This window comes from Cetorhinus maximus, chromosome 7, assembly GCF_964194155.1.
Source record: "Cetorhinus maximus chromosome 7, sCetMax3.hap1.1, whole genome shotgun sequence".
NCBI lineage: Eukaryota > Metazoa > Chordata > Chondrichthyes > Lamniformes > Cetorhinidae > Cetorhinus > Cetorhinus maximus.
In genome coordinates, this window is record NC_135885.1 from 2,284,085 (window position 1) to 2,306,750 (window position 22,666).

At 51.9% G+C, this 22,666-nt stretch overlaps 2 protein-coding genes across 2 annotated transcripts in view; one reads left to right on the forward strand and one right to left on the reverse strand.

The window, feature by feature from the left end:
• Positions 1-1,076, reverse strand: part of fhip1b (FHF complex subunit HOOK interacting protein 1B) — a 118,716-nt gene extending 117,640 nt beyond the window's left edge. Inside the window, exon 1 of the mRNA XM_078544930.1 lies at positions 972-1,076. The gene's annotated coding sequence lies outside the window, so the exon portion shown is untranslated. The remainder of the gene's footprint in view (positions 1-971) is intronic.
• A 4,295-nt stretch (positions 1,077-5,371) lies between these two features.
• cnga4 (cyclic nucleotide gated channel subunit alpha 4) overlaps positions 5,372-22,666 on the forward strand; it is a 103,819-nt gene continuing 86,524 nt past the window's right edge. The window contains exon 1 of the mRNA XM_078546100.1: positions 5,372-5,475. Within this exon, the coding sequence (XP_078402226.1) occupies positions 5,372-5,475 (104 nt within the window). The remainder of the gene's footprint in view (positions 5,476-22,666) is intronic.

The window sequence follows — 22,666 nt, forward strand, 5'->3', positions numbered from 1 at the left end:
ACCAATCTCCTGGCTATCCTACTACAAAAGGCTTCACAGCTCCATGAGAATCATTTGTTTCCAAAGTCCTTCACTCCAACTAAAGTATCAACTCAACTAAGAGACATCAGGCCTGCATCGACACAGGGACTGAGTTATAAATTCAATTTTTATAATTATGGCTTTTAATGGCATCTGTATCTAATCTTTGCCTGAGTTTGAGTGAGACAAGTGATTGAGATTTTGCCTTCAAACACCAGGGCCAAATGCGTGATAATAAATAGCCTTCCTTCTTTTTAAAATCACCAAGAAGCCTGTTGCTGGAATTTATTTTAAACAAGGGAAAGTCACTCTGAGGATAGGGAAATATACACACCTTACACACAAACATCCTGATTACAGACTGGAGAGGACCACACAAATTCTGTCTGCAACAGAAGTTAAACTTGTGCAAATTCTTACAAATAAATCTCAGGAACTAGGTGCCAAGTGACTCAGAGGGTAAACGCCCACATGCTGAGCTGAAAGAAAAATCCCTGCTTGGTTCCCACTCTGGTCCTTCACTGGGGAAAGTCCCGATCCTTTGGCACTCGATGGACAGAAAGTTCCTAAGGCAGGTTCGATACAATCGTTGTGCCACAGAGGCCGTTTAATCTTCAAGGGAAAGGGTTTGAAAGTTTTTGCCCAGATTTAATGCATTCACAACTCAATCACTCATGCACTACATGGCTGATTGTCTCCTGTGAATAGTTTCAAATCAAACCATGACCTCGGTGGTGAAGTCGGAAGCTGGGAACAAGTACAGTACTTTGGTTGCATTAGATGACTTTCAGCTATGATGATTCAGCTGTTTCTGGTTTTTCAGATATTTCTCTGTTGGATTTGTTTTGTTCAGTCCCTGAAAATAGTTTCAGTCACATGAAAGAGTTAAAGCTTCTGGGGTCCAGACCACCATGATCCAATAGCAGCTGACAATGATTATCCACTCTTACCTCTGTCCCAACTTGAGCTCAAATAGTCCACTTTGCTCAACATAGCACGGGGAGACTAACAGTCTAGAGATCCCATATTCCTCATTGTCAGTTCATCCTTACGCAATGAGATGTGTGAACTTCACAGGAAGCTGCCAGATTGCCTTTGTGATCCAAGCACCTCCCTCCAATTGGTTTCCATACTGTACTTCATTCTCTCCCCCCTCATCATATACGTCAACCAGGAATCACAAACCAATCTTGGGAACAAGTTTGAAACACACTACTTTCACATCTGGAAACAACTGAAACAGCCTAAAACCCTGACCACATTTTCAACACACCCTGCACATCACTCCAGGGCCAGTCCAAACACGACAATACCCTCGCAGCAATTGGGAGGCAACTCGGTAAACTCAACGCGGACGGGGAGGTGGATGCCACAGTAATTCTGCACGTTCAGACAGAGCCTTGCTGAGATAACCAGACAGTTGAACAGTAGCCTACCCACAACTCATACTCCAGAAGAATGAGCATAAAATCTAGGCTGATACTCCCAGTGCAGCACTGAGGAAGCACTGCACAATCGGAGGGTCAGTACTGAGGGAGTGCTGCACTGTCAGAGGGTCAGTATTGAGGGAGTGCTGCACTGTCCGAGCGTCAGTACTGAGGGAGTGCTGCACTGTCAGAGCGTCAGTACTGAGGGAGTGCTGCACTATCGGAGGGTCGGTACTGAGGGAGTGCTGCACTGTCAGAGCGTCAGTACTGAGGGAGTGCTGCACTGTCGGAGGATCAGTACTGAGGGAGTGCTGCACTGTCAGAGGGTCAGTACTGAGGGAGTGCTGCACTGTCCGAGCATCAGTACTGAGGGAGTGCTGCACTATCGGAGGGTCAGTACAGAGGGAGTGCTGCAACGTCAGGGGTTCAGTGTTGAGGGAGTGCTGCACTGTCGGAGTGTCAGTACTGAGGGAGTGCTGCACAATCGGAGGGTCAGTACTGAGGGAGTGCTGCAATATCGGAGGGTCAGTACTGAAGGAGTGCTGCACAATCGGAGGGTCAGTACTGAGGGAGTGCTGCAATATCAGAGGGTCAGTACTGAGGGAGTGCTGCACTATCGGAGGGTCGGTACTGAGGGAGTGCTGCACTGTCAGAGGGTCAGTACTGAGGGAGTGCTGCACTGTCAGAGGATCAGTACTGAGCAAGCGCTGCACTGTCACAGGGTCAGTACTGAGGGAGTGCTGCACTGTCACAGGGTCAGTACTGAGGGACTGCTGCACTGTCAGAGGGTCAGTACTGAGGGAGAGCCGCATTGTCGGAGGGTCAGGACTGAGGGCGTGCTGCACTGTCACAGGGTCAGTACTGAGGGAGTGCTGCACTGTCGGAGGGTCAGTACTGAGGGAGTGCTGCACTGTCAGAGGGTCAGCACTGAAGGAGTGCTGTGCACTGTCTGAGGCTCAGTATTGAGGGAGTGCTGCACTGTCAGAGGTTCAGTATTGAGGGAGCGCTGCACAGTCACAGAGTCAGCACTGAGGGAGTGCTGTGCACTGTTGGAGGTTCAGTACTGAGGGATTGCTTCACTGTCAAAGGGTCTGCACTGAGGGAGTGCTGCACTGTCAGAGGGTCAGTACTGAGGGAGTGCTATACTGTTGGAGGGTCAGTACTGAGTGAGCGCTGCACTGTCGGAGGGTCAGTACTGCAGGAGTGCAGCACTGTCGGAGGGTCAGTACTGAGTGAGTGCTGCACTGTCGGAGGGTCAGTACAGAGGGAGTGCTGCAACGTCAGAGGTTCAGTGTTGAGGGAGTGCTGCACTGTCAGAGGGTCAGTACTGAGGGAGTGTTGTGCACTGTCTGAGGCTCAGTATTGAGGGAGTGCTGCAATTGCGGAGGGTCAGTACTGAGGGACTGCTGCACTGTCCGAGGGTCAGTACTGCGTGGGTGCTATGCTGTCGGAGGGTCAGTACTGAGGGAATGCTGCACTCTCAGAGGGTCAGTACTGAGGGAGTGCTGTGCACTGTCAGAGGGTTAGTATTGAGGGAGTGCTGCACTGTCAGAGGGTCAGCACTGAGGCACTGTCAGAGGGTCAGCGCTGAGGGAGCACTGCACTGTCAGGATCTCTTCTTCTATCCATAGGATCACTCACTGGGATCTCTATCCTCAGGATAACTCACCGGGATCTCTCCCCCTACCCAAGATCATTCACCAGTATCTCACTCTCTCTCCCCAGAATCACTCACAGGAATCTCTCTATCCAGAAATACTCACCAGCATCTCCCACCCTGTGATCACTCACTGGGATCTCTCTGCCAGGGATCTCTCTCAGTCCCCAGGATCGCCCACCAGGATCTCTCTCTCTCCCCAGGATCGCTCACAGGGAACCCTCACCCTGGGATCAATCGCCAGGATCTCTCTCTCCCCAGCATCCCTCAGTGGAATCTTTCCTTCACCCCCAGATCACTCACTGTGATCTCTCTCTCTCCCCCTGGGATCGCTCACTGAGATCTCTCCCCTTCCCCAGGATCAGTCACCAGGACCTTTCTTCTCCTCAGGATCACTCACCAGGATCTCTCTCTCCCTGGGCTCACTCACTGGGGTATCTCTCTCTCTCAGGATCACTCACCAGGATCTCTCTCTCCCTGGGCTCACTCACTGGGGTATCTCTCTCTCCCAGGATCACTCATCAGGATCTCTCTCTCCCCTTGAACATTCACCAGGATCTCTCTCTCTCCCTGGGATTGTTCACCAAGATTTCTTTCTCCCCAGGATCACTCACCAGGATCATTCTCTCTCTCTCCCTGGGCTCACTTACTGGGATCCCTCTCTCTCCCAGGTTCACTCACCAGGGTCTCTCTCTCCCCTGAACACCCATCAGGATCTCTCTCTCCCTGGGATAGCTCACCAGGATCTCTCCCCTTCCCCAGGATCACTCACCAGGATCTCTCTCTCTCTCTCTCTCCCCTCTTTCTCCCTGGGCTCACTCACTGGGATCTCTCTCTCTCCCAGGATCACTCACTAGGATTTCTCTCTTCCCCTGAACACTCACCAGGATTTCTCTCTCTCTCTCCGTGGGATCATTCACCAGGATATCTTTCTCCCCAGGATAACACACTAGGATCTCTCTCTCCCCTAAACACCCATCGGGATCTCTCTCTCTCTCTCCCTGGGTTAGCTCACCAGGATCTCTCCCCTTCCCCAGGAACACTCATCAGGATCTCTCTCTCTCCCCGGGATCTCTCTCTCCCCTCTCTCTCCCTGGGCTCACTCACTGGGATCTTTCTCTCTCCCAGGATCACTCACTAGGATTTCTCTCTTCCCCTGAACACTCACCAGGATCTCTCTCTCTCCCCACTTTCTCCCTGGGCTCACTCACTGGGACCTCTCTCTCTCCCAGGATCACTCACTAGGATTTCTCTCTTCCCCTGAACACTCACCAGGATCTCTCTCTCTCTCTCCGTGGGATCATTCACCAGGATATCTTTCTCCCCAGGATAACTCACCAGGATCTCTCTCTCCCCTAAACACCCATCGGGATCTCTCTCTCTCCCTGGGATAGCTCACCAGGATCTCTCCCCTTCCCCAGGAACACTCATCAGGATCTCTCTCTCCCCTCTCTCTCCTTGGGCTCACTCACTGGGATCTTTCTCTCTCCGAGGATCACTCACCAGGATCTCTCTCTCCCCTTGAACACTCGCCAGGATCTCTCTCTCTCTCCCTGGGCTCAATCATCGGGATCTCTCTCTCTCTCATGCGAAGTAGGAGCAGGAGTAGGTCACTCAGCCCCTCGAGCCTACTCCGGCATTCAATCGGATCATGGCTGATATTATTGTAACATCAACTCCACATTCTCACCTACCCCAGAAACCCTTTCACCCCCTTGTTTATCAGAATCTATCTACCTCTGCCTTAAAAATATTCAAAGAGTCTGCTTCCACTGCCTTTTGAGGAAGGGAGTTCCCAAGACTCACTACCCTCTGAGAGGTGTCTGTATTAAATGGGCGACTCCTTATTTTTAAACAGTGACTGTACTGGGGTGCTGCTTTGTGTGCATTACAGTGTTTAAGTTGGGGTTTGGTGAGTGAGGGACTTCAATGACGAGGGAAGGAGATGATCCTTTCATTTTCTACCTTTCCTCAGCCTCCAGTTCTGGTTCTTACTTTGCTACAGAGGAAGTCCATAAAGCAGCGTGAGTTCAGAGAACGAGAGCCCATCAAGTAGCGGAGAGACAGAGAGAGAGAGAGAGAGAGCCAGGAGTTTAAAATATAAAAGTGACATCACAGGAGTCCTATAGGTTGATTGGTTGGGAAGTATAGGCTTTCTGGACCCAGCACAGAGGAGACGATTGTATTATATTGAGTTATATTATATTATACCATACTATAGTAAACACCATAAATAAAGTTTAAGGTATGTCAATGTAGCTCGGCCATGTGGGATGTGCATCCTGCTGATGTGGGAAGTCGTGCAGGTACAAAGTGCCTCGATGACAACATCTGCAGGAAGTGTCACCAGCTGCAGAAACGTGAGCTCCGGTTTGTGGAACTTGAGCGGCAGCTGGAGTCACTGTGGTGCATCCACAAGGCTGAGGGTTACGTGAATAGCAGGTTAGAGAGGTGGTCACACTGCAGCTAAGAGGTACACAGGCAGAGAGGCAATAGGTGACCGACAGAGTATCTAAGAGATATAGGCAGGTAGTGCAGGAATCTCCTGAGGCTATTTCCCGCTCTAACCGCTTTCCCATTTTGGATACTGGTGAGCAAGATGGTTCCTCAAAGGGCTGTAGCAAGCTGGGTCAAAATCCTGGAACTCCCTTCCTAACAGCACTGTGGGTGTACCTACACCACGTGGACTGCAGGGGTTCAAAAAGGCTGCTCACCACCACCTTCTCAAGAGCAACTAGGGACGGGCAATAAATGCTGGCCCAACCAGTAAAGCCCACATCCCGTGAATGAATAAAAAGAGCCAAGTTCGTGGCAGCACAGGTGTCTCAGCTGCACAGGAGGGTAGGAGGAAGAGCGCAAGTGCTTTAGTGGTTGGGGATTCCATAGTTCAGGAAACAGACGGGCGTTTCTGCAGCCGTAGACGTGACTCCAGGATGGTATGTTGCCTCCCTGGTGCCAAGGTCAAGGGTGTCACAGAGCGGCTGCAGGACATTCCTTTGGGAGAGGGTGAACAGCCAGAGATCGTGGTCCATGTTAGGACCAATGGCATAGGTAGGAAAAGGGCTGAGGTCCTGAAAGTAGATTTTAGGGAGTTCAGAAGGGAATTGAAAAGCAGGACCTCAAAAGCAGTAACCTCAGGATTACTCCCAGTGCCATGTGCTAGTGATCATAAGAATAGGAAGACTGAACAGGTCAACACATGGCTGGAGAAATGGAGTAGCAGAGAGGGCTTTAGATTTCTGAGGCATTGGGACCAGTTCTGGGGCAGGTGGGACCTGTACAAGGATGGGTTACACCTGAACAGGACTGGGACTAATGTCCTCGCGGGGAGGCTTGCTAGGGCGATCAGGGAGGGTTTAAACGAGGTTGGCAGGGGGATGGGAACCTGAGGGAAAATTCAGAGTGCAGAGGAGAAAAACTGGCAGTGGGAAGTAATGAAGTATTAACTGATAAGGAGGATATATCAGAGAGTAAATTGAATACTTGGAGAGTTTGATAGAATTAGCGTAGGCAATAGTAAGTCATTAGATGGGGTCAGAGCAAGGGGGAAGTGAAAAAAGCCTAAATCAGGATTAATTGTCATGTATGTGAATGCATGGAGTGTGCTTAATAAGGTTGGTGAACTACAGGCACAGGTTGAGAAATGGAATTATGATATTATTACCATGGCAGAGACCTGGTTCAAAGAAGGGCAGGACTGGGCAATAAATATTCCCGGGTACAAGGTGTTTAGGAGAGACAGGAAAGGAAGAAAAGGAACGGGGGGAGAGGCAGTATTGATTAAAGATGGCATTGCAGTACTGGAGAGAGAATGTTCCAGAGGGGTCAAGGACAGAATCTGTCTGGCTGGAGGTAAAGAATTAAAAAGGTGAAATAACATTGTTCAGTGTAGTATATAGACCATCAACTAATAGAATCTGCAAAGAAATTACAGACAGGTGCAAGAATTATAGAGTAATTATAATGGGCGACTTCAGTTATCCAAATATTGACTGGGATAAGAATAGTGCAAAGGGACAAGAGGGGCGAGAGTTCCTGGAATGTGTTCAGGATAATTTTCTGCAGCAGTATGTTTCCAGTCCAATAAGAGGGCAGGCACTGATGGTCCTGGTTCTGGTGAATGAGTTGGACAAAGTGGATCAAATATCAGTGGGAGAGCATTTATAGCGGACAGTGACCATTGTATTATAAGGTTTAGGTTGGCCATGGGAAAGGACAAGGAACAATCCAGAGCAGGGAGACTTAATTGGGGGAAAGCCAACTTTGATGGGATGAGAATGCATCTGAGTTGAGTGAGTTGGAATCAAATGTTGGCAGAAAAGACAGTGGCTGAACAATGGGCTACCTTCAACGAAAAAGTATTGCAGGCAATGTCAAGGTATATTCCCTTGAAAGGGAAAGGTAGGACAAATAAATCCAGAGCACCCTGGATGATAAGAGAGATAGAGGTGAAGATGAAAAGGAAGAATTGCAAGTGATGTCACCCCGGGATCACTCACTGGGATCTCTCTCTCCCTGTGTTCTCTCTCTCTCGCTCTCTCTCAGGAATCACTCACCAGGATATCTCTCTCCCTGGGATCACACACTGGGACCCTTCTCTCCCCAGAATAACTCACTGGGATCTCTCTCCCTGGGATCACTCACCAGGATCTCTCTCTCCCCGGCATCACTCACCAGGATCTCTCCCTCACCCCTTGGGATCACTCACTGGGATCTTTCTCTCTGCCCGGGATTACTCACCAGGATCTCTGTCTCTCTCTCTCCCAGGATCACACACTGGGATCTCTCTCTCTTTCTCGGGATCACTCACCAGGATCTCTCTCTCCCTCCACAGGGTCAATCACCATGATCTCTCTCCCAGGCTCACTTGCCAGGATCTCCCTCTCTCACCCCAGGGTCAATCACCATGATCTCTCTCCCAGGCTCATTCACCTGGATCTCTCCCTGGGATCACTCACTGGGATCTCTCTCTCTACCCAGGATCACTCATCTGGGTCTCTCTCTCTCTGGGATCACTCACCGCGATCTCTATCTCTCATTCAAACTAGCAGGAGTAGGCCACTCGGCCCCTCGAGCCTGCTGCACCATTCAATAAGATACTAGCTGTTCTGATTGTCACCTCAACCCCACATTCATGCCTACCCCCGATAACCTTTCACCCCGTTGTTAATCAAGAATCTATCTAGCTCTGCCTTAAAAATATTCTAAGATCCTGTTTCCACTGCTTTTTGAGGAAGAGAGTTCCAAAGACACATGACACACAAGAGAAAAAAATTCTCCTCATCGCCGTCTTAAATGGGTGACCCTTTATTTTTAAATAGTGACCCCTAGTTCTAGGTTCTCCCACAAGCAGAAACATCCTTTCCACATTCACTCTGTCAAGACTGCTCAGGATTTCAAGGGCAGAATTTTACCTCCCACGGGCGGGCACGTGCCCGGCCTGATTGGGCGTAAAATCACACAAGACAATGTTGGGCAAGCGTCCTGACGTCATCGCGCACTTGAGTGATATTTCGCTCGGCGGACACATGCAGATGTCAGGACCTCGCCCACCGACAATTAAGAGGATAATTAAGCCCATTAATGGCGCAATTGTCTGCGATTTTACGTGGCCCATGCGACCTTACAGTTGGCAGACAGGCGAATTGGCCAGGTGGACTTTACATTTGTCATGAAGCCTCATCCAAGGGCGGGATGAAATCTCCATTAGGAACTAAAATAAAAAAAAATATCTGGGAACAGCATTTTTATGAAGTGTGCTTTCAGGTGCTGGATTGTGATGCATGGACATTTTTTTGCTGAATTTTAGTGCTTCATTTCATTATTTGCAGGTCTGCAGCTCCCTGAGGCAGCAGTCTGCCTTTAGAGAGCTCTCTCCAACCCTCGCCCATGCCCGCAGTGATGTCTTTGCCCCCACCCCGGCAGTGCTGAGCATTTCAGCGCGCGTTTCACGCTGACTGAGCGGGTTTAAAAACGGCACAGGCAGCTCCTTGAAGGCTGCCAAGGAAGGACATATTTGCAGCATTGTGATCAGCGAAGTTATGGCCTCAAGTGCAGCTTGATCCCTGGGATCACGCATCAGAATCTCCCTCTCTCTCCCCGGGATCACTCAGGGGATTTCTCTCGCTCGGATCACCTGCCAGGATTTCTCTCTCTCCTGGGACCGCTCATCGTGATCTCTCCTACCTCATGATCACTCACCAGGGTCTCTCTCACTCGCTGGGATCTCTCTCTCTCACTGGGATCACTCACCAGGACCTCTCCTCTCTCTCCCAGAATCACTAACTGGGATCTCACTCTCTCATACAAATTAGGAGCAGGATTAGGCCACCCAGCCGCTCGAGCCTGCTCTGCCACTCAATAAGATCATGGCTGATCTGACTGTAATCTCAACTCCACATTCCTACCTACCCCTGATAACATTTCACCTCCTTGCTTATCAAGAATCTATCTACTTCTGCTTCCACTACCATCTGAGGAAGAGAGTTCCAAAGCCTCACAACCCTCTGAGAGAAAATAATTCTCTTCATCTCTATCTTAAATGGTCGACCCCATATTTTTAAACAGTGATTCCTAGTTCTAGATTCTCCCACAAGTGGAAATATCCTTTCCAAATCCACCCTGTCAAGACCCCTCAGGATCTTACACGTTTCAATCAAATCGCTTCTTACTCTTCTAAACTCCAGTGGGTACAGTCGTAGCCTGTCCAACCTCTCCCCATATGACAACCCGCCCCAATCCAGGTATTAGTCTGGTAATCCTTCTCTGAACCGCTTCTAACACATTTACATTCTTCCTTAAATAAGGAGGCTAAAACAATACACAGTACTCCAGACATCACTGACCGAGATCTCTCCCTTCCCCCAGGACCACTCACCAGAATCTCTCTCTCTCCCTCGGAATCACTCATTGGGATCTATCTCTCTCACGGACAGCTCAACGGAATCTCTCTCTTAGGGATCACTCAACAGGATCTCTCCCTCCAGTATCATTCACCAGGATTTCTCTCTCAAGGATCACTCACCGGGATTTCTCTCTCTCTCTCTCTCTCTCTCTCTCTCTCAGGGATTACTCACAGGGACCTCTCTCTCTCTCTGTCAGGGATCACTCACTGGGATCTCTCTCTCAGGGATCACTCAATAGGATCTCACTCTCATGGGTCATTCACCGGGATATCTCTATTTCTCCGTCTCTCTGGGATCACTCACTAGGATCTCTACTCACTCAGAGATCACTCATCAGAAGCTCTCTCTCTCTCAAGGATCGCTCACCAGGATCTCTCTCTCAGGGATCGCTCACCAGGATCACTCCTCTCTCTCTCAGGGATCACTCACTGGGGTCTCTCTCAGGGATCTCATACTGGGATCTCTCTCTTTCAGGGATCACCCACTGGGATCTTCCTCTCTGTGATTGCTCACTGGGATCTCTCCCTCTCAGGGATCATTCACTGGGATCTCCATCTCTCTCAGGGATCATACACTGGAAACTCTCTCACTGGGATCTCTCTGAAGGATCACTCACCAGGATCACTCAGAGGGATCACTAACTGGGATCTCTCTCTATCTCAGGGATCACTCACTGGGACCCATCTCTCTCATGGATAGTTCAACAGGATCTCTCTCTTAGGGATCACTCACCGGGATCTCTCTCTCCCTCAGGGATCACTCACCGGGGTCTCTCTCTCTCAGGGAGCACTCACCGGGATCTCTCTCTCCATCAGAGATCAGTTACCGGGATCGCTCTCTCAGGATTCACTCACCGGGATCTCTCTCTTCCTCAGGGATCACTCACCGGGATCTCACTCGCTCTCAGGGATCACTCACCACGATTCTCTCTCTCAGGGATCACTAACCAGGATCTCTCTCTCCCTTAGGCATCACACACCGGGATCTCCCTCTCCCTCAGGGATCACTCGCCGGGATCTCTCTCTCCCTCAGGGATCACTCACCGGGATCTCTCTCACAGTGATCACTCACTGGGATCTCTCTTTCAGGGATCACTCACCGGGATCTTTCTCTCCCTCAGGGATCACTCACCAGCATATCACTCTCCCTCAGGGATCACTCACCGGGATCTCTCTCTCTCTCAGGGATCACTCACTGGGATCTCTCTCTCCCTCAGGGATCACTCACCGGAATCTCTCTCTCTCAGGATCACTCACCAGGATCTTTCCCTTCCTCAGGGATCATTCACCGGGATATCTCCCTCCCTCAGGGATGACTCACCGAGATCTCTCCCTCAGGGATCACTCACCGGGATCTCTCTCTCCCTCAGGGATCACTCACTGGGATCTCTCTCCCTCAGGGATCACTCACCGGGATCTCTCTCCCTCAGGGATCATCACCGGGATCTCTCCGCCTCAGGGATCACTCACCGGAAATTCTCTCCCTAAGGGATCGCTCACCGGGATCTCTCTCTCCCTCAGGCATCACTCACCGGGATCTCTCTCTCTCACGGAGCACTCACCAGGATCTCTCTCACTCAGGGAGCACTCACCAGGATCTCTCTCTCTCAGGGATCACACACCGGGATATCTCTCAAGGTATCACTCACCGGGATCTCTCTCTCTCTCTCTCAGGGATCACACACTAGGATCGCTCTCTCTCAGGGATCACTCACCAGGATCTCTCTCTCAGGGATCACTCACCGGGATCTCTCTCTCTCAGGGATCACTCACCTGGATCTCTCTCAGGGATCACTCACCGGGATCTCTCCCTCATGGAGCACTCACCAAAATCTCTCTCTCTCTCAGGGATTACTCACCGGGATCTCTCTCTATCTCACAGGGATCACTCACCAGGATCTCTCTCTCTCAGGGATCACTCACCTGGATCTCTCTCAGGGAGCACTCTCCGGGATCTCCTCTCAGGGATCACTCACCGCAATCTCTCTCTCTCAGGGATCACTCACCGGGATCTCTCTCTATCTCACAGGGATCACTCACCAGGATCTCTCTCTCTCAGGGATCACTCACCTGGATCTCTCTCAGGGAGCACTCTCCGGGATCTCTCCCTCACTCAGAGATCACTCACCGGGATGTCTTTCTCAGGGATCACTCAAAGTGATCTCTTTCTCTCTGTCAGGGATCACTCACCGGGATCTCTCTCCCTTAGGGATCACTCACTGGGATCTCTCCGCCTCAGGATTCACTCACCGGAATTTCTCTCCCTCAGGGATCTCTCATCGGGATCTCTCTCTCCCTCAGGCATCACTCACCGGGATCTCTCTCTCGCAGGGATCAGTCACCAGGATCTCTCTCACTCAGGGAGCACTCACTGGGATCTCTCTCTCTCTCAGAGATCACACACCGGGATATCTCTCAGGGTGTCACTCACCGGGATCTCTCTCTCTCTCTCTCTCTCTCTCAGGGATCACACACTGGGATCGCTCTCTCTCAGGGATCACTCACCAGGATCTCTCTCTCAGGGATCACTCACCGGGATCTCTCTCTCTCAGGGATCACTCACCGGGATCTCTCTCAGGGATCACTCACCGGGATCTCTCTCTCAGGGAGCACTCACCAAAATCTCTCTCTATCTCAGGGATTACTCACCGAGATCTCTCTCTATCGCACAGGGATCACTCACCAGGATCTCTCTCTCTCAGGGATCACTCACCTGGATCTCTCTCAGGGAGCACTCTCCGGGATCTCTCTCAGGGATCACTCACCGAAATCTCTCTCGGGATCTCTCTCTATCTCTCTGGGATAACTCACCGGGATATCTCTCTCCCTCAGGGATCACTCACCAGCATATCACTCTCCCTCAGGGATCACTCACCGGGATCTCTCTCAGGGATCACTCACTGGGATCTCTCTCTCCCTCAGGGATCACTCACCGGGATCTCTCTCTCTCAGGGATCACTCACCAGGATCTTTCCCTCTCTCAGGGATCACTCACCTGGATCTCTCTCAGGGAGCACTCTCCGGGATCTCTCTCTCAGGGATCACTCACCGAAATCTCTCTCTCTCAGGGATCACTCACCGGGATCTCTCTCTATCTCTCTGGGATCACTCACAGGGATCTCTCTCTTACACAGAGATCACTCACCGGGATCTCTTTCTCAGGGATCACTCAAAGGGATCTCTTTCTCTCTCTCAGGGATCACCCACCGGGATCTCTCTCCCTCAGGGATCACTCACCGGGATCTCTCCACCTCAGGGATCACTCACCGGAATTTCTCTCCCTCAGGGATCGCTCACCGGGATCTCTCTCTCCCTCAGGCAGCACTCACCGGGATCTCTCTCTCGCAGGGATCACTCACCAGGATCTCTCTCACTCAGGGAGCACTCACTGGGATCTCTCTCTCTCAGGGATCACTCACCAGGATCTCTCTCTCAGGGATCACTCACTGGGATCTCTCTCTCTCAGGGATCACTCACAGGGATCTCTCTCAGGGATCACTCACCGGGATCTCTCTCTCAGGGATCACTCACCAAAATCTCTCTCTATATCAGGGATTACTCACCGGGATCTCTCTCTATCTCACAGGGATCACTCACCAGGATCTCTCTCCCTCAGGGATCACTCACCGGGATCTCTCTCTACCTCAGGCATCACTCACCGGGATCTCTCTCTCGCAGGGATCACTCACCGGGATCTCTCTCACTCAGGGAGCACTCACTGGGATCTCTCTCTCTCTCTCTCTCAGGGATCACACACTGGGATCTCTCTCTCTCAGGGATCACTCACCAGGATCTCTCTCTCAGGGAGCACTCACCAAAATCTCTCTCTATCTCAGGGATTACTCACCGGGATCTTTCTCTATCTCACAGGGATCACTCACCAGGATCTCTCTCTCTCAGGGATCACTCACCTGGATCTCTCTCAGGGAGCACTCTCCGGGATATCTCTCTCTCAGGGAGCACTCACCGAAATCTCTCTCGGGATCTCTCTCTATCTCTCTGGGATCACTCACCGTGATCTCTCTCTCACTCAGAGATCACTCACCGGCTTCTCTTTCTCAGGGATCACTCAAAGGGATCTCTTTCTCTCTCTCAGGGATCACTCAAAGGGATCTCTTTCTCTCTCTCAGGGATCGCTCACCGGGATATATCTCTCTCTCAAAGCTCACTCACCGGGATCTCTCTCTCTCAGGGATCACCCACCGGGATTTCTCTCTCTCTCTCTCTCTCAGGGATTACTCACAGGGACCTCTCTCTCTCTGTCAGGGATCACTCACTGGGATCTCTCTCTCAGGGATCACTCAATAGGATCTCACTCTCATGGGTCATTCACCGGGATATCTCTATTTCTCCCTCTCTCTGGGATCACTCACTAGGATCTCTACTCTCTCAGGGATCACTCATCAGAACCTCTCTCTCTCTCAGGGATCGCTCACCAGGATCTCTCTCTCAGGGATCGCTCACCAGGATCACTCCTCTCTCTCTCAGGGATCACTCACTGGGGTCTCTCTCAGGGATCTCATACTGGGATCTCTCTCTTTCAGGGATCACCCACTGGGATCTTCCTCTCTGTAATTGCTCACTGGGCTCTCTCCCTCTCAGGGATCATTCACTGGGATCTCCATCTCTCTCAGGGATCATACACTGGAAACTCTCTCACTGGGATCTCTCTGAAGGATCACTCACCAGGATCACTCACCGGGATCTCTCTCTATCTCAGGGACCACTCACTGGAACCTATCTCTCTCATGGATAGTTCAACAGGATCTCTCTCTTAGGGATCACTCACCGGGATCTCTCTCTCCCTCAGGGATCACTCACCGGGGTCTCTCTCAGGGATCACTCACCGGGATCTCTCTCTCAGGGAGCACTCACCAAAATCTCTCTCTATCTCAGGGATTACTCACCGGGATCTCTCTCTATATCACAGGGATCACTCACCAGGATCTCTCTCCCTCAGGGATCACTCACCGGGATCTCTCTCTCCCTCATGCATCACACACCGGGATCTCCCTCTCCCTCAGGGATCACTCACCGGGATCTCTCTCACTCAGGGAGCACTCACCGGGATCTGTCTCTCACAGGGATCACTCACCAGGATCTCTCTCACTCAAGAAGCACTCACTGGGATCTCTCTCTCTCTCTCAGGGATCACACACTGGGATCTCTCTCTCTCAGGGATCACTCACCAGGATCTCTCTCTCAGGGATCACTCACCGGGATCTCTCTCTCTCGGGTCTCTCACCGGGATCTCTCTCTCAGGGAGCACTCACCAAAATCTCTCTCTATCTCAGGGATTACTCACCGGGATCTCTCTCTATCTCACAGGGATCACTCACCAGGATCTCTCTCTCTCTCAGGGATCACTCACCTGGATCTCTCTCAGGGAGCACTCTCCGGGATATCTCTCTCTCAGGGAGCACTCTCGGAAATCTCTCTCGGGATCTCTCTCTATCTCTCTGGGATCACTCACCGTGATCTCTCTCTCACTCAGAGATAACTCACCGGCTTCTCTTTCTCAGGGATCACTCAAAGGGATCTCTTTCTCTCTCTCAGGGATCACTCACCGGGATATATCTCTCTCTCAAAGCTCACTCACCGGGATCTCTCTCTCTCAGGGATCACCCACCGGGATTTCTCTCTCTCTCTCTCTCTCAGGGATTACTCACAGGGACCTCTCTCTCTCTGTCAGGGATCACTCACTGGGATCTCTCTCTCAGGGATCACTCAATAGGATCTCACTCTCATGGGTCATTCACCGGGATATCTCTATTTCTCCCTCTCTCTGGGATCACTCACTAGGATCTCTACTCTCTCAGGGATCACTCATCAGAACCTCTCTCTCTCTCAGGGATCGCTCACCAGGATCTCTCTCTCAGGGATCGCTCACCAGGATCACTCCTCTCTCTCTCAGGGATCACTCACTGGGGTCTCTCTCAGGGATCTCATACTGGGATCTCTCTCTTTCAGGGATCACCCACTGGGATCTTCCTCTCTGTAATTGCTCACTGGGCTCTCTCCCTCTCAGGGATCATTCACTGGGATCTCCATCTCTCTCAGGGATCATACACTGGAAACTCTCTCACTGGGATCTCTCTGAAGGATCACTCACCAGGATCACTCACTGGGATCTCTCTCTATCTCAGGGACCACTCACTGGAACCTATCTCTCTCATGGATAGTTCAACAGGATCTCTCTCTTAGGGATCACTCACCGGGATCTCTCTCTCCCTCAGGGATCACTCACCGGGGTCTCTCTCTCTCAGGGAGCACTCACCGGGATCTCTCTCTCCATCAGAGATCAGTTACCGGGATCGCTCTCTCAGGATTCACTCACCGGGATCTCTCTCTTCCTCAGGGATCACTCACCGGGATCTCACTCGCTCTCAGGGATCACTCACCGCGATTCTCTCTCTCAGGGATCACTAACCAGGATCTCTCTCTCCCTTAGGCATCACACACCGGGATCTCCCTCTCCCTCAGGGATAACTCACCGGGATCTCTCTCTCCCTCAGGGATCACTCACCGGGATCTCTCTCACAGGGATCACTCACTGGGATCTCTCTATCAGGGATCACTCACCGGGATCTCTCTCTCCCTCAGGGATCACTCACCGGCATATCACTCTCCCTCAGGGATCACTCACCGGGTTCTCTCTCAGGGATCACTCACTGGGATCCCTCTCTCCCTCAGGGATCACTCACCGGGATCTCTCTCTCTCAGGGAGCACTCACCAGGATCTCTCTCTCTCAGGGATCACACACCGTGATATCTCTCAGGGTATCACTCACCGGGATCTCTCTCTCTCTCTCTCAGGGATCACACACTGGGATCTCTCTCTCTCAGGGATCACTAACCAGGATCTCTCTCTCAGGGATCACTCACCAGGATCTCTCTCTCAGGGATCACTCACCGGGATCTCTCTCTCTCAGGGATCACACACCGGGATCTCTCTCGGGGATCACTCACCGAGATCTCTCTCTCATGGAGCACTCACCAAAATCTCTCTCTCTCTCTCAGGGATTACTCACCGGGATCTCTCTCTCTATCTCACAGGATTCACTCACCAGGATCTCTCTCTCTCTCAGGGATCACTCACCTGGATCTCTCTCAGGGAGCACTCTCCGGGATCTCTCTCTCAGGGATCACTCACCGAAATCTCTCTCGGGATCTCTCTCTATCTCTCTGGGATCACTCACCGGGATCTCTCTCTCACTCAGAGATCACTCACCGGGATCTCTTTCTCAGGGATCACTCAAATGGATCTCTTTCTCTCTCAGGGATCACTCACCTGGATCTCTCTCAGAGAGCACTCTCCGGGATCTCTCTCTCAGGGATCACTCACCGAAATATCTCTTAGGATCTCTCTCTATCTCTCAGGGATCAGTCACTGGGATCTCTCTCTCACTCAGGGATCACTCATCGGGATCTATCTCCCTCTCAGGGATCACTCACCGGGATGTCTATCTCAGCAATCACTGACTGGGATCTCTCTCTCCCTCAGGGAGCACTCACTGGGATCTCTATCTCTCTCAGGGAGCACTCATTGGGATCTCTATCTAACTCAGGGATCACTCACAGGGATCTCTCTCTCCCTCAGCGATCACTCACCGGCATATCACTCTCCCTAGGGATCACTCACCAGGATCTCTCTCTCTCAGGGAGGGCTCACCAGGATCTCTCTCTCTCTTAGGGATCACTCACCTGGATCCTTCTCTCTCAGGGATCACTCACCGGGATCTCTCTCTCAAAGATCATTCAACTGGATCTTTCTCTCCATCAGGGATCACTTACCGGGATCTCTCTCTCCCCCCACGGATCACTCACCGGGATCTCTCTTTCACTCAGGGATCACTCACCGGGATCTCTCTCTCCCTCAGGGATAACTCACCGGGGTCTCTCTCTCTCTCTCAGGGAGCATTCGCCGGGATCTCTCGCTCCCTCAAACATCACTCACCGGGATCTCTCTCTCGCTCAGGGAACACTCACCGGGATATCACTCCCTCTCACGGGTCACTCACCGGGATCTCTACCCCTCTCAGGGATCAGTCACTGGGATCTCTCTCTCCCTCGGGGATCACTCACCGGGATCTCTCTCCCTCTCAGGGATCACTCACCGGGATCTCTCTCTCTCAGGGATCACTCAACGGGTTCTCTCTCTCTCTCAGGGATCACTCACCAGGATCTCTCGGTCTCTCTCAGGGATCACTCTCTCCCTCAACCATCACTCACCGGGATCTCTCTCTCTGAAGGATCACTCACCGGGGTCTCTCTCTCTCAGGGATCACTCAATGGGATCTCTCTCTCTCTCTCAGGGATCACTCACCAGGATCTCTCGCAGGGAGCACTCTCTGGGATCTCTCTCTCAGGGATCACTCACCGAAATCTCTCTCTCTCAAGGAACACTCACCGGGATATCAGTCTCTCTCATGGGTCACTCACCGGGATCTCTACCCCTCTCAGGGATCAGTCACTGGGATCTCTCTCTCCCTCAGGGATCACTCACCAGGATCCCTCTCCCTCTCAGGGATCACTCAACAGGATCTCTCTCTCCCTCAACCATCACTCACCGGGATCTCTCTCTCTCAGGGATCACTCACTGGGGACTCTCTCTCCATCAGGGATCACTCACCGGTGTCTCCATCTTTCTCAGGGAGCATTCACCGGGATCTCTTGCTCCCTCAAGCATCACTCACCGGGATCTCTCTCTCGCTCAGAGATCACTTACTGGGATATCACTCTCTCTCATGGGTCACTCACCGGGATCTCTACCCCTCTCAGGGATCACTCACCGGGATCTCTCTCTATCTCTCTGGGATCACTCACCGGGATATCTCTCTCCCTCAGAGATCACTCACCAGGATCTCTCTTTCTCAGGGATCACTCACAGGGATCTCTTTCTCTCTCTCAGTGATCACCCACCGGAACCTCTCTCGCTCTCTCTTTCTAACTCTCAGGGATCGCTTACCAGGATCTATTCCTCTCAGGGTTCACCCACCGGGATCTGTCTCTCTCAGGGATCACCCACCGGGATCTCGCTCTCTCAGGGAGCACTCACTGGGATCTCTGTCTCCCTGAGGGATCACTCACCGGGATCTCTCTCTCTCAGGGATCACCCACCGGGATCTCACTCTCTCAGGGATCAGTCACCGGAAGCTCTCTCTCAGGATTCACTCACCGGGATCTCTCTCTTCCTCAGGGATCACTCACCGGGATCTCACTCTCTCTCTGGGATCAATCACCGTGATTCTCTCTCTCAGGGATCACTAACCGGGATCTCTCTCTAGCCTCAGGGACCACTCACCGGGATCTCTCTCTCTTAGAGGGCTCACTGGGATCTCTCTCTCAGGGATCACTCACCAGGATCTCTCTCTCTCAGAGATCACTCACCGGGACCTCTCTCTCAGGGATGACTCACCGGGATCTCTCTCCCTCTCAGGGATCAGTCACCAGGATCTCTCTACCTCAGGCATCACTCACCGGGATCTCTCTCTCGCAGGGATCACTCACTGGGATCTCTATCACTCAGGGAGCACTCACTGGGATCTCTCTCTCTCTCAGGGATCACACACTGGGATCTCTCTCTCTCAGGGATCACTCACCAGGATCTCTCTCTCAGGGAGCACTCACCAAAATCTCTCTCTATCTCAGGGATTACTCACCGGGATCTTTCTCTATCTCACAGGGATCACTCACCAGGATCTCTCTCTCTCAGGGATCACTCACCTGGATCTCTCTCAGGGAGCACTCTCCGGGATATCTCTCTCTCAGGGAGCACTCACCGAAATCTCTCTCGGGATCTCTCTCTATCTCTCTGGGATCACTCACCGTGATCTCTCTCTCACTCAGAGATCACTCACCGGCTTCTCTTTCTCAGGGATCACTCAAAGGGATCTCTTTCTCTCTCTCAGGGATCACTCACCGGGATATATCTCTCTCTCAAAGCTCACTCACCGGGATCTCTCTCTCTCAGGGATCACCCACCGGGATTTCTCTCTCTCTCTCTCTCTCAGGGATTACTCACAGGGACCTCTCTCTCTCTGTCAGGGATCACTCACTGGGATCTCTCTCTCAGGGATCACTCAATAGGATCTCACTCTCATGGGTCATTCACCGGGATATCTCTATTTCTCCCTCTCTCTGGGATCACTCACTAGGATCTCTACTCTCTCAGGGATCACTCATCAGAACCTCTCTCTCTCTCAGGGATCGCTCACCAGGATCTCTCTCTCAGGGATCGCTCACCAGGATCACTCCTCTCTCTCTCAGGGATCACTCACTGGGGTCTCTCTCAGGGATCTCATACTGGGATCTCTCTCTTTCAGGGATCACCCACTGGGATCTTCCTCTCTGTAATTGCTCACTGGGCTCTCTCCCTCTCAGGGATCATTCACTGGGATCTCCATCTCTCTCAGGGATCATACACTGGAAACTCTCTCACTGGGATCTCTCTGAAGGATCACTCACCAGGATCACTCACCGGGATCTCTCTCTATCTCAGGGACCACTCACTGGAACCTATCTCTCTCATGGATAGTTCAACAGGATCTCTCTCTTAGGGATCACTCACCGGGATCTCTCTCTCCCTCAGGGATCACTCACCGGGGTCTCTCTCTCTCAGGGAGCACTCACCGGGATCTCTCTCTCCATCAGAGATCAGTTACCGGGATCGCTCTCTCAGGATTCACTCACCGGGATCTCTCTCTTCCTCAGGGATCACTCACCGGGATCTCACTCGTTCTCAGGGATCACTCACCGCGATTCTCTCTCTCAGGGATCACTAACCAGGATCTCTCTCTCTCTTAGGCATCACACACCGGGATCTCCCTCTCCCTCAGGGATAACTCACCGGGATCTCTCTCTCCCTCAGGGATCACTCACCGGGATCTCTCTCACAGGGATCACTCACTGGGATCTCTCTATCAGGGATCACTCACCGGGATCTCTCTCTCCCTCAGGGATCACTCACCGGCATATCACTCTCCCTCAGGGATCACTCACCGGGTTCTCTCTCAGGGATCACTCACTGGGATCTCTCTCTCCCTCAGGGATCACTCACCGGGATCTCTCTCTCTCAGGGAGCACTCACCAGGATCTCTCTCTCTCAGGGATCACTAACCAGGATCTCTCTCAGGGATCACTCACCGGGATCTCTCTCTCTCAGGGATCACTCACCGGGATCTCTCTCTCTCTCAGGGATCACTCACCGGGATCTCTCTCAGGGATCACTCACCGAGATCTCTCTCTCATGGAGCACTCACCAAAATCTCTCTCTCTCTCTCTCTCTCAGGGTTTACTCACCGGGATCTCTCTCTCTGTCTCACAGGATTCACTCACCAGGATCTCTCTCTCTCTCAGGGATCACTCACCTGGATCTCTCTCAGGGATCACTCACCGAAATCTCTCTCGGGATCTCTCTATATCTCTCTGGGATCACTCACCGGGATCTCTCTCTCACTCAGAGATCACTCACCGGGATCTCTTTCTCAGGGATCACTCAAATGGATCTCTTTCTCTCTCAGGGATCACTCACCTGGATCTCTCTCAGAGAGCACTCTCCGGGATCTCTTTCTCAGGGATCACTCACCGAAATATCTCTCAGGATCTCTCTCTATCTCTCAGGGATCAGTCACTGGGATCTCTCTCTCACTCAGGGATCACTCATCGAGATCTATCTCCCTCTCAGGGATCACTCACCGGGATGTCTATCTCAGCAATCACTGACTGGGATCTCTCTCTCCCTCAGGGAGCACTCACTGGGATCTCTATCTCCCTCAGGGAGCACTCACTGGGATCTCTATCTCCCTCAGGGAGCACTCATTGGGATCTCTATCTAACTCAGGGATCACTCACAGGGATCTCTCTCTCCCTCAGCGATCACTCACCGGCATATCACTCTCCCTAGGGATCACTCACCAGGATCTCTCTCTCTCAGGGAGGGCTCACCAGGATCTCTCTCTCTCAGGGATCACTCACCTGGATCCTTCTCTCTCAGGGATCACTCACCGGGATCTCTCTCTCAAAGATCATTCAACTGGATCTTTCTCTCCATCAGGGATCACTTACCGGGATCTCTCTCTCCCCCCACGGATCACTCACCGGGATCTCTCTTTCACTCAGGGATCACTCACCGGGATCTCTCTCTCCCTCAGGGATAACTCACCGGGGTCTCTCTCTCTCTCTCAGGGAGCATTCGCCGGGATCTCCCGCTCCCTCAAACATCACTCACCGGGATCTCTCTCTCGCTCAGGGAACACTCACCGGGATATCACTCCCTCTCACGGGTCACTCACCGGGATCTCTACTCCTCTCAGGGATCAGTCACTGGGATCTCTCTCTCCCTCGGGGATCACTCACCGGGATCTCTCTCCCTCTCAGGGATCACTCACCGGGATCTCTCTCTCTCAGGGATCACTCAACGGGTTCTCTCTCTCTCTCACTCAGGGATCACTCACCAGGATCTCTCGGTCTCTCTCAGGGATCACTCACCAGGATCTCTCTCTCCCTCAACCATCACTCACCGGGATCTCTCTCTCTCTGAAGGATCACTCACCGGGGTCTCTCCCTCTCAGGGATCACTCAACGGGATCTCTCTCTCTCTCTCAGGGATCACTCACCAGGATCTCTCGCAGGGAGCACTCTCTGGGATCTCTCTCT